The sequence below is a fragment of the Gopherus flavomarginatus genome, chromosome 3, assembly GCF_025201925.1.
Source record: "Gopherus flavomarginatus isolate rGopFla2 chromosome 3, rGopFla2.mat.asm, whole genome shotgun sequence".
In the NCBI taxonomy this organism is placed as follows: domain Eukaryota; kingdom Metazoa; phylum Chordata; order Testudines; family Testudinidae; genus Gopherus; species Gopherus flavomarginatus.
In genome coordinates this window covers 270,454,162-270,466,870 of record NC_066619.1, presented here as the reverse complement: position 1 = coordinate 270,466,870, position 12,709 = coordinate 270,454,162, and the positions used below count along the sequence as shown (strand labels likewise).

Here is a 12,709-nt window from a genome sequence, read left to right as displayed (position 1 = left end):
TCTCAATATGGAGAGAAGAAAAAATAGTCTCATTTTCTGTATTTTTTTCCTGTAGATGAAAGTCTCCGACAATGAAGATGAAGATGAATTTGTGGAGGTCCCTGAGAAGGAAGGTTATGAGCCCCACATTCCAGACCACCTGCGTAAGGAATATGGTAAGTTTGCCCAGCTGTGAAAAGCTTTATCCCTGCATGTTACTGCTGCAGTAAAGTAAATAAACAGCTATTATGAAGTAATAAAGTGATCAATGGTGTGGGTAATCTCTCTGACTGCTGTGAGGAAGTCATTACATAGATAGGGGAGCAGCGATTGGCTCTAGATAAACAAATACTTTCTAGGAGGAGAAGCAACTGAGACCAGGAGCTTATTTCATTCAGCCATGTTCCACTATAATTTAGAGACAGAAGCTGCTCTGTATATATATGTGCATGTGTTCTAAAAAAGGATTTTTATTTATTCAGAATAGGATGGTGGTAGAGTATAATTGTAAACAACCATGGCTTAGAAATACTGAGGATGGTTTGGTGAAACAGGTTAGGATTTTGTGCTGCTCGCTGCAATTATAGCATCTGCAGGCACGCAGCCACTTAATGCCCTGAGGGTGGTTAAATGTGGCCCACAACCTAGCCTCTCTCTCCAATGTGGGTGTCATTGTAGCAAAAGGTTAAGTGGAGCTCAACCTCTCAGTACTTTGTTGTAGTGTCACAAAGGGAGTCCTAGATGACAAACAATATAATCTTGTTCTTGTCTGCTCATTTAAATCTAGCATCCCTCTTTTCCAAACACATTCTAAAGCTTTTTGAAATAAATGAGTACATTTAAAGTATAACTGTAAAGCTGACAGGTGAATTATTGGAAAAAGTTGATCTAAAACAGTTAAATTCCAGTACATTAGACCTTGTCCTTCCCAGGTAATGCTTCGTAAGTGTCTGGAGTTTTACTTCTCTGTAACATTGTGCATTTTGAGCATCAGAAGCTTTTGGTATAGAGGGGAATGCTGCCATCAAGTAAAAGTTAAAAATCCTTGACAGTGTAATAAGTTTTTTGTTCCTGTCTCACATTGCTGCTGATTGTGAGACTGACTAAAAATGGTGCTCTATTATCTTAAAACTTGTGTGAGTGGTTTTTTTACACTCCATGTTATTTTTTAAAATATCTGTGTAATTTGAGCTGTATGGAAGTCAGTCTGCAGCTTTTTTAATGTAGAAAGCCAAATCTCTTTCTCTGTCGTAATATTAAGGTATGTGCATTAATGTTCCCTTTAATTTTTTCCATCCATGTGCAGAATGAACGCAGAATGCCACCAGTAGAAGAAAAACGTAGATGTAATATATATTTTTTAAAAGTTGCCATAGGGATAATTAGTCCAGCCAGGACAGATTAGGCATTTTAGAACTCACTACTCAAAGAATTAAATTTAAGCGTAAGAGAGAAATAAAAATGATGAAATGGATAGACCAGTCAAAAAACTAAAATAACAATACTTTGAAAGACTACAGTTACAGAGAATATATGTGTATTGCAGGAAGTATCAAGAAGTAACAACAACAATAATACAAGTATATTTTGGGAGGGGAGCTTGAAATGCTGTGTGTGTGTGTGTGTGTGTGTGTGTGTGTGTGTGTGTGTGTGTGTGTGTGTGTAACAGACATGTGCTGCCCCTTTAAGTAGATTGGCATTCTCCAGTCTGAAGCCTGCTTATTCAGACACAACAGCAGCTGCCGGCAAGCTCCTTCCCACTTCTGAGCCCTGTTGTGTCCTCCCGCAGATCTGTGGAGATGGGGTACTGGGGAGGGGGACACCCTGACATCAGCAGCCCCCACTCTGCACAGCAAGCAAGAGGTTTCTGGGAGCAGCTGGCCAGGGGCTCCAAGGCAGAAAGGGGCACTTGGTAGACTGCTGGGTAGCAGTGCAACTTAGAGGGAATTTAAGTGTGCATATATAAATTGAGAAAGTGGCAATTAGAGTCACCTTGTACTTTTGACTGTCTCATAACGTGTAGACTGACTACAGTGTGTGGGAGGTCTGCAGTAAAGTTAACTACAGTAGTTAACAAAGTCAGCTCAAGGAAACCTCAAAATATCGAGTCATGCTAGAGCCTAAAAACCAAGGGAGGCCTCAAACCGGATGAGATCCCCATTGTGCTAGGTAAACATATATGAAGATACAGACCCTACCTTGGAGAGCTCACAATCCTAAAACCAGCAATATAGGAAGGATGGGCAAAAGGGAGACAATCAAATATTTACAATATTTATATATATGATATCCATTTTTATAAATGTTAATGTAATTACATCAATCAGTAAATAATCACTTGCCCCAACTGTCTCTCAACTTAGTTATATAAATATTGGTTCATTCTGAGTACGCATTGCAGTACTAGTGGGTCTTGAGAATGGACTTGAAGGAGAGGATTTGCACTAGGGATGATGGGGAGTCTGGTGTATTTTGCCTTGACTGTACCAAGCGCTGGAACTTGGCTTCCATGTGTGGTTTAACAGCAGCCTGAAGATTCTTAGCATAACATATAAAAGATCAGTTTAATCCTCACCACCTTCCACTCCAAGTGCAAAGCACATGACTTCAGCCTGGCCTCCTGTATCATAAACACATAGCAGTGTGTTCGTTGAACCCCACAAACAATGCCATATTGAAACAAAACAGTTGCACACACAATTCTCCCTGTGGAAAGAGGATGAGAGGATGAACAAACCACATGTGACGGATGTTAGTCACATCATTTAATACACTTACTGGAAGGTGCTCAGATACTGCATTGATGAGAACTTGTATAGAATCAGTTCCCTATTTCTATAAATAATGTAGCTAATAAATAGAATCAGAGGGTAGCCGTGTTAGTCTGGATCTGTAAAAGCAGCAAAGAATCCTGTGGCACCTTATAGACTAACAGACGTTTTGGAGCATGAGCTTTCGTGGGTGAATACCCACTTCCTCAGATGCATGTCTGACATGCACGTCTGTTAGTCTATAAGGTGCCACAGGATTCTTTGCTGCTAATAAAAAGATACATTCTTCTACTTTTTTTTTTTTAACTGAAGAACCAAAATGCCAATTTCCCCTTCCTCCCCAAATCTGACAATGGTACTTTGCATGTGTATATATATCTGGGTAGAAGCTAGGGGACATACTTAGTATGAACTTCATAGACCTTTATTTGATTTCTTTTAAAAGTTTGTTGCTAGCAGTTATTATTTCTGTTGTGTTCCTGGGAGAATATGGGCTCCTTCTGTGGTGGAAAAAATTACTGTTTTAAGGCCCCAATTCAAGAAAGAATCAGAATTATTCAGAGAAGCTCTTAAGCACATGAGGATGGATGAAAACATATACTTAAGTGTATTTGTAACTTACTGGGCCAAACTCTGCTCTTTTTCCACAGTGTAACTATGGAGTAATGTCATTGACTTGAGTGGAATTACTCTGGATTTACACCAGTGTAACTGAAAACTGCATCTGCTCCACTGAGTTCAAATCTTGTTGAGCTTATATTTTTAATCAAAAGATTTCTAAAAGTTAAATCTCCCAGTGACATGGTTCACTTTTACTAAATCAGAAAAGGCCTGATCAGAAACAATTTATGTGCACTAAAGGGCCAATTTAGTACGGACCAGTTTTTTAAAGGTATTTAGGCATTGCTGTGCTCAGCATTGCAACACCTAGATTTCATTTTCAAAAGAAATTTAGTCGCAAAATCTCATTAACAGTTGATAGGATTTAAACTCTTAAGTGCCTAAATCACTTTTGAAAGTGAGACATAGGCTCCCAACTCAATTAGATGTTGCAATGCTGAGCAAATCAGGGCCTAAATACCTTTAAAAATCTGGGCCTAAAAGAATAAATCATGTGCATAGGAAAGATGTGTTATGTGATATCAGGAGTCTCAACTGTGTTGAAGGGTTAAATATTTAACTAAATATAGACATTTGTTTTTTCCAGATACAAAAGGGTTAAAATTGTCCCTGGTGAACTCTGCTGAAATCAATTGAATTATCCCAGCTTTATACAGCTGAAGTGTTATTTTGGTGGCTTTGTTTTTAATTCATGTGAAATGCTTTGCATATAAGAAACAATGGAATTTTATATCTCAGTTCAGAAGTCTAATGTTCGGAATTTCTTAACTACAGCATATTACACCTTCAATTTTAAATACACTTTTGCTATTCTACAGAAAGTCTGAATAATTTAAAAGTTTTTCCCTCCTTGATTCTGCACCTGTATAAACACTGAAAGTCGAACAGCTCCTCAAATTAACATTTTATGTTATGTAATAAAACGAAGATGTAATACACAGCCACTGAAATTTATAAAATGGTAATCTAAATGTCATATCAGAAAGTCAGCTAATTCTCTTTCATTTTCTCAAAGAGAAATGAAAGTATTTACCAGTGAAATGAATTGCAACTTCCAATACCATTTTTGATTGCAAATCTATATTTGTTGTTCCATTGAGATCTAAAAAGTTTGTGCCAAGGAAAAAATTTATTTTGGAAAGAGTATATAGATATAAATGTTGCAACCCCAAAAAATTACAATAATATTTAATGGTTAAGATAAGGAGCTGAGTTTAAATCATGGAACTGTAGGATGGGGGGAGAAATAGACAAGTCAATTTGAATCTCCATGTGTAAGATGAAATGTAAATTTGTTAAAAGAATTTAGGTGATTAGGTAACTGAAGTGTGAAGATATAACCCATTAGGGGTGTCATGCCAAATTAGCATTACCAGACTTTTAACGACCTCCCATTTGTATAATCCCTATTTACACTTGCACCTGATGTCTGTAGTGGGACAAGGGGCCAGCCATTTTGTAGTATCACAGAGTCATTTTAAATGCACTGTTATTAAAAGACAAATGTCAGATACGAATATAAGACACCCCAGATAGTTAGTTCATCTAGAAAAGACACAAGTTCGGATGAAAAGGAATTAATACAGAAAATTACCAGTATATCTTTATTAGAATTGATTTTGATACTTTGCATTGAAAATACTATCACTGCTATTGACTTATATTTTTTCTTCCAATGACTGTAATGCTTCTGGAGTGCTGCTAACACAATAAAAGTTGGGGTTCTATTCATTTAAAAACACATCTGGTCTCCTAGCTTGCATGATGTGATGTTACTGGGACAGACTAAGGCCATGTCTATGGTACAAAATTATGTTGACGTAAGTTACATCAGCATACAGTCACTGCAGTTATTAAACCGCTTGTGTGTGTGCACACTTGGTTCCTTGTATTGGCGGCGCACGTCGGCGGCGCACATCTACAAGGAGTGCTTGTATTGATGCAAATGCAAGTACAGTACACAGTTGGTAGGTATCCCACTGTGCAACGCACCACCTTCTAGTGCAGGGTCTTTTGGGAAGTTCTTGCAATGCCTGACAGGGATGAAACAAGTCATGCTGGGGCGACTGGGAGCATGGGGCCAACTTTCCATAATTCAGTCTTCTCCATCCCATAATTGTGTCTTCCGCCCAAAATATGTTGTGCTTTTCTTTTTCCAAAATGCCATAAAATCGCCTGGCTCTCTCTCTGTCTGCCACCTTGGCCTGAGAAACAAGCACTGACTGATGGTCTCACACTGTCATGCAAGTTTGGGATGATGAACAGTGGCTGCAGAACTTTCGGATGCGCAAGGCCACATTGGTGGATCCATCGCAGAACTTGTCCTAGCCCTCCAGCACAGGTACACCAAAATGAGAACTGCCCTGACAGTGAAGCGAGTGGAGGCTGCATCGTAGAAATTTGCAACTCCAGATTGCTACTAGTCAATTGGGAATCATTTTGGAGTCAGGAAATCCAGTGCCGTAGCCATTGTCATGCAAGTGTGCAGGGCCATTAATTGCCTTCTGCTACGCAGGACTGTGACTCTGGGCAACGTGCAGTACATAGTGGATGATTTTGCAGCAGTGGGGTGATAGATGGCATGCATATCCCTGTTTTAGCACCAGAGCACTTTGCTACAGAGTACATCAACAGAGTTACTTTTCTATCATTATGCAAGCGCCTTTGAATCACTGGGAACTCTTTATTGACATCAGCATGGCCTGGTGCATGACGTGTGAATCTTTAAGACTATCTCAACAGTAAAGTGCAAAAATACAGAATCGTTCTAACACAGAAACTGCTCTTTAGTTCAGTCTTCCCAGTGCATGGAGCGATAAGAAGAGCTTCCCACCAGTGCCTCAAATTCACTCCCCCGTCAGTATTTAAAAACTGAAACTTCCTGTTATAACATTTAATTAAAAAACCAAAAATCCTTTTCACCTGACAGTAAGAGTTCCTATAGTGAATACCAATAAGTAATGGATGATTGCATCTGTAAATATTAAAAAAATTAATAACAAGTCATACACTTCAGACTGTCTTCAGAAAATTGTATCTGCAGCTGTGCATGGTGGACCCATAATAGCAAATGTATTTTTGCAAGTGCAACTTGTATGCACAGTTTTTCTAAAATTCTGACCCTTTAGCCTGTGCCCACCAAGATGTGCAGTTGATGGTTACAGTAATAAAAAAATATTGTGACAGTATAATAGAACTGAGAGTCATTCCAGGCAACAATAGGAAGGGAATAAAAAACATGCAAAAGTAAATTTATAATTCTACTGATGCACTCAGATTATTTTATATATTAGTAAGAGCAAGCAGTCTCTCAACATTTAAAAAAAAATGTTTTAGTGAGTGATCATGAAATATAGTAAATATATAGTCTTGAAGATTGAAGTCCATTATCCACACAACAGGAACAACATGCATGGTAATAGAACAAGCTTCGCCATGCTATCCTGACAATGTGGCTCAATCTTTTTGTGGAGGTACCACCTTTAGGGCTGCAAGGGTAGTTCAGTCTTCATGCTTGTTTAGTTCTTCATCTCTCAGCTGAAACCACCAGCCTCACCAAAACTGATAAAGTTAAGAGATGGAAAAAACAATGCAGGCTATAGTACACCTTACTAGTGTTTTTGTCCAGTCTAGTTTTAAAAATGTGCTTCCCTTGTGCAACTGTTTCTAAAAAAAAAATTAAATAGAATCAGTAAGTAACAATTCATTGCACTACATGCTTACCCACAACAATGGTGTTAGCATTAGTCTTTCCTTTTAATACCTGGGTGGTGATATGCTCGCAATCTAGAATATGGTTAACGCAAGCAGAGTGCTTCCTTTGTGGTACTGTGGAAGCAATAATTTTAACCTTTAGTCAGTCTCCTATACGTATCATCCAACTAAACTTGTACTTTAGCCATGTCAAATCTTTTCCAGCTCTTCGTGCCCATCTCCCTTTTTGATGCAGAGTGAGTTGAAGAGAACAAGAAAGCAAGAAAATCATATTAGTAATTATTGCTTATAGAAACACTTCTGTGCTTTTATCTTCTGTCTAAACCAAATTCCAACTGTAAACGTTGTTAGTCGTAATAGTATAAAAGATTTAAGGCAAAACATGGCAAGAAAATACAGCACAAGTAAAATCATTCATGAACTGAAATGGAAACCATTTAGTCTAAGCTGCAAAGAAATGTTCTCTTGTACTATTACACATTGGTCTCTCTCTCTTCATGGAGACCTCCACCGGATTCAGCTTACCTAGAAATATCCATCTTTATCAAGTGTTATTTCGCTGTTTATAACAGAACTCTATGCAGACCCAAGGCTTTCATATCTATCACAACATGGAAAAAAACCTCCTTCTCTGTTTCAAGATGTTAACCAAGACATCTTCATACTAAAGCTAGCAAGCATCCATTAGCTGTCTTCAGCTCAAATCCCATTTCTCCCTTGCTCTGTCAAAAATGTGCATGATGGAGGAAGGTCTTCTTGGAAACCATGAGAAACAAACAACCCACTTTGTCTCAAGCTTTTCTCACTGCAGCATTTGAGCACCCTTTTGTTTCTTACCTGCAGGTAGGAAAAATGTTTTGATTAGTTTACAGGGGTTTCTCTTGGTGTGCGTGTGTGATGGTGTACATTTAGTTTTAAAAGTGGTGAGGTCTGTGGTTATTGATATATCTTGTGGAAATTAGTTCCATTGTCTAAGTCCCACTGCCGTGCAAGTTCTGCACTCATTAATTTCCCCATGTTGGTTGATGGTTTCATTGTTCCAGTAAAGTGGAACTGTTATAACAGGTCACAGTTGGAGAGGGGAGAGGAGAGGAGGCAATCTTCCATGTGGCTAGAACCAATTCCATGGAGGCGTTAGACTGTCATGACAATGACCTTGAACTGGACTGTGCTTAAGTAGTAGTCAGATCGAAGAGGTGAGTACTGGAGTGAAGTGACTAGTGACCTTTGTTGCCAATGGGTTGCTGTATCTCATAACAATTGGTTGCTTTTCATGATGTCGCTTTGTGCCTCGACACTGAGGAGTTTTGACCAAGGCTGAAGGTCATGAATGTATAGATCAGTGTGGATGATAAAATGGGGCACAGTCTTCTGAGCAGTTGCAGATAGAAATGAGTATTTTTATGCTATAACTTTGGTAACTATCCTGTAACTTTGAAGAGCCCAAAATGATCATAAAATCATAGAAGATTCTATGATTCATAGACCTCAGGAGGTCATCTACTTCAACCGCCTGCTCAAAGCAGGAGCAACCCAACTAAATCATCCCAGCTGGGGCTTTGTCAAGCTGGGCCTTAAAAACCTCTAAGGAAAGAGATTCCACCACCTCCCTAGGTAATACATTCCAGTGTTTCACCACCCTCCTAGTGAAACAGTTTTTCATAATATCCAACCTAGACTTCCCCCACTGCAACTTGAGACCATTGCTCTTTGTTCTGTCATCTGTGACCACTGAGAACAGCCTAGCTCCATCCTCTTTGGAACACCCCTTCAGGTAGTTGAAGGCTGCTGTCAAATTCCCCCTCACTCTTCTCTTATGCAGACTAAATAAGCCCAGTTCCCTCAGCCTCTCCTCATAAGTCATGTGCCCCACCCCCCTAGTCATTTTCATTGCCAGCCGCTGGACTCTCTCCAATTTGTTCACATCCTTTCTGTAGTGGGGGTCCCAAAACTGAATGCAATACTCCAGATGTGGCCTCACCAGTGCCAAACAGAGGGGAATAATCACTTCCCTCGATACGCTGGCAGTGCTCCTACTAATGCAGCTCAACATGCCATTAGCCTTCTTGGCAACAAGGGCATGCTGTTGATTCATATCCAGCTTCTCATCCACTATAGTCCGCAGGTCTTTTTCTGCAGAACTGCCGCTTAGCCAGGTGGTCCCTAGGCTGTAGCAGTGCATGGAATTCTTCCTTCCTAATGCAGGATTGTGCACTTGTCCTTGTTGAACCTCATCAGATTTCTTTTGGTCCAGTCCTCCAATATGTCTAGGCTCACTCTGAACCCTATCCCAAGGCTGCTGACCAGTTTCAATATATGGAGGCAGATGCTCTTGATAGTGTGGAATTTTATAGAAAAACTAAGATCCTTAAAGCTCTTTTCTTTTTCTCATCAGCATTACCTCAGACTTGCCTGGGTTCAGCTTTAGCTAAATGCTAATTTTGGCTAGGCAACAAAAATATTTGGGTTGTGCTGCTTGCTTATGACACAAAGCGGATGTAGAATGGATGTCGTCTCCATAATGCTAGCACTTCAGTCCATGTTGTCTTGTCAGCCCCCCAGTGGCTGTGTAGAGATGATTGATGAATAATATGGGGGACAGAATTAGGCCTTTGAGGATTCTTAGAGGTCTAGGAATTGTTTCCTATTCAGATTATTTGGATTTCAGATAGCTCTTTGCAAAGACTTCTGACAAATTCTTTGATTTTTATATTTTTTCCCCAGGAATCTCTAAAAAAATTTTTTTTACTCTGTTTATACGTAATTGGCTTTCCTTAATGGTCTCAGTGAATAAATCTTTGGACACTAGGCTCCTTCATTGTCTTTGGAGATTCAGCTTCAAACATAGTTTCAGCGAGTTTAAGGCCAGAATGGACCATTCATTTATCTAGTGTGACCTCCTGCATATCATAAGCCTTTTCATTTCACCCATTTCTCTCCCCCGTATTGAGCCTGGTAACTTCAATTACTGCCTTTTAGTCCTCTGGAAACGAAATAGTTATGTGCCACAGGCAGAGACTGAGGCACCATGAATGCCTTGAGGCCCCTGCAATAGCAGGGAATTGATTAGGTGATACGTGCCTAGGTGATCCTAGCAAGCGATCCATGCCCTGTGCTGCAGAGAGAGGCAAAAAATCAACCACGTGCCTGCCAATCTGACCTGAGGGGATGGGGAATTCCTTTCTAGCGTTGTCTACTGATTACTTAGACCCTGAGGGTGTGAGCAAGACACACCAGCCACACACATGACGGCATGTCTACGCTACAGGATTATTCCGATTTTACATAAACCGGTTTTGTAAAACAGATTATATAAAGTCGAGTGCACGCAGCCACACTAAGCACCTTAATTCGGCAGTGTGCGTCCCTGGTCCGAGGCTAGCGTCGATTTCTGGAGCGTTGCACTGTGGGTAGCTATTCCATAGCTATCCCATAGTTCCCGCAGTCTCCCCCACCCCTTGGAATTCTGGGTTGAGATCCCAGGGCCTGATGGGGCAAAAATCATTGTCGCGGGTGGTTCTGGGTAAATGTCGGCAGTCATTCCTTCCTCCGGGAAAGCAGCTGCAGGCAATCATTTCACGCCCTTTTTCCCTGATTGCCCTGGCAGACGCCATAGCACGGCAACCATGGAGCCCGTTCAGCTGTTTTTTTTACTGTCACCGTATGTGTACTGGATGCCGCTGACAGAGGCGATACTGCAGCGCTACACAGCAGCATTCATTTGCCTTTGCATGACAGCAGAGATGGTTATCAGTCGTTCTGTACCATCTGCTGCTGTCATGGGTGCCCCTGGCTGAGGTCGGCCAGGGTCGCAAAGACAAAAATGGGAGTGACTCCCCGAGTCAATCCCTCCTTTATGGTATCTAAAAATAGTCAGTCCTGCCTAGAATATGGGGCGAGTGTACTAGAGAACCAGTGTATCAGAGAACACAGCTGCTCCATGTCAGATCCCGCAGAAATGGTGAGCTGCATGCCATTCACGGGGGGTGCCCCTGCAACAACCCCACCTGTTGCTTCCCTCCTCCCCACAACCTTCCTGGGCTACCGTGGCAGTGTCTCCCCCATTTGTGTGATGAAGTTATAAAGAATGCAGGAATAAGAAACACTGACTTGTTAGTGAGATAAAATGAGGGAGAGGCAGCCTCCAACTGCTATTAGTCCAGGCAGAACATTAAGCGGTGTGGGGGAGAGGAGCCCAGCATCCCGCTGCTATGATAGTCCAGGCAGTACAGAATCTTTTCTTTACACAGGAAAGGGAGGGGGCTGATGGAGCTCAGCCCCCAGTTGCTATGATGAAGACGGTTACCAGCCGTTCTGTACTATTTACTGGGAATGACCGGGAGTCATTCCTATTTTTACCCAGGCACCCGCGGTCGGCCTCACCTGAGGCCAGCCAGGAGCACTCAGCAGATAGCAAGCATATTGTACCATCTGCCACCAGGGAGGGAAGAGGAGCGGATACTGCTCTTTACTGCCGCAGCATCGCATCTACCAGCAGCATTCAGTAGAGATAGGGTGACGTTGAAAAAAGTCAAGAAACAATTTTTTCCCTTTTCTTTCACGGGGGGGTGGGGGGGGGGCGCTAAATTGACGAGCTATACCCTGAACCACTCCGGGCAATGTGTTTGACCCTACAGGCATTGGGAGCTCAGCCAAGAATGCAAATGCTTTTTGGAGACTGCTAGGGACTGTGGGATAGCTGGAGTCCTCAGTCCCCCCTCCCTTCCTCCATGAGCGTCCATTTGATTCTTTGGCTTTCCGTTATGCTTGTCACGCAGCACTGTGCTGTGGACTTTGTATCATAGCCTGGAGATTTTTTTCAAATGCTTTGGCATTTCGTCTTCTGTAACGGAGGTGTGATAGAACAGATTTGTCTCCTCATACAGCGATCAGATCCATTATCTCCTGTACGGTTCATGCTGGAGCTCTTTTTGGATTTGGGATTGCATCGCCACCTGTGCTGATCAGAGCTCCACGCTGGGCAAACAGGAAATGAAATTCAAAAGTTTGCGGGGCTTTTCCTGTCTACCTGGCCAGTGCATCCAAGTTCAGATTGCTTTCCAGAGTGGTCACAGTGGTGCACTGTGGGATACCGCCCAGAGGCCAATACCGTCAATTTGCAGCCACACTAACCCTAATTCGATATGGTAATACCGATTTTAGCGCTACTCCTCTCGCTGGGGAGGAGTACAGAAACCGATTTAAAGAGCCCTTTATATTGATATAAAGGGCCTCGTGTGGATGAGTACAGCATTAAATCGGTTTAACGCTGCTAAAATTGGTTTAAACACGTAGTGTAGACCAGGCCTGAGAGAAGATTCTCTTTACCACCTCAGAACACCAGTCCACCCCAATCAGTATCTTATTTCTAGCTGTGGGAAAACCCTCCCCCAAAAATTACAGTGGTAGATTGGGGGGGAAAACTACCCTCTGACCCTTGCAGGCAACTGGCTGAAGCCCCAAAGCATAAATTAGATTATAGTCGTTATTATGAACATTATGCACAATTTATTCGTGATCCCTGAAGCCAGGATTGCCTAGTTTTTGATTTACTTGAAATTTTTGAAAAGCATAAGGATCAAGTCTTAATTTACATATACAGTAAAATTATTTTAACAAAAATA

The 12,709-nt window shown here is 41.4% G+C and overlaps 1 protein-coding gene across 4 annotated transcripts in view; it reads left to right on the top strand.

The window, feature by feature from the left end:
* Positions 1 to 12,709, top strand: part of UVSSA (UV stimulated scaffold protein A) — a 110,676-nt gene that overhangs the window by 42,834 nt on the left and 55,133 nt on the right. For all 4 annotated transcript variants that reach the window (XM_050947593.1, XM_050947592.1, XM_050947596.1 and 1 more), the window contains one exon: positions 56 to 155. In XM_050947593.1, the coding sequence (XP_050803550.1) occupies positions 56 to 155 (100 nt within the window). The remainder of the gene's footprint in view (positions 1 to 55; positions 156 to 12,709) is intronic.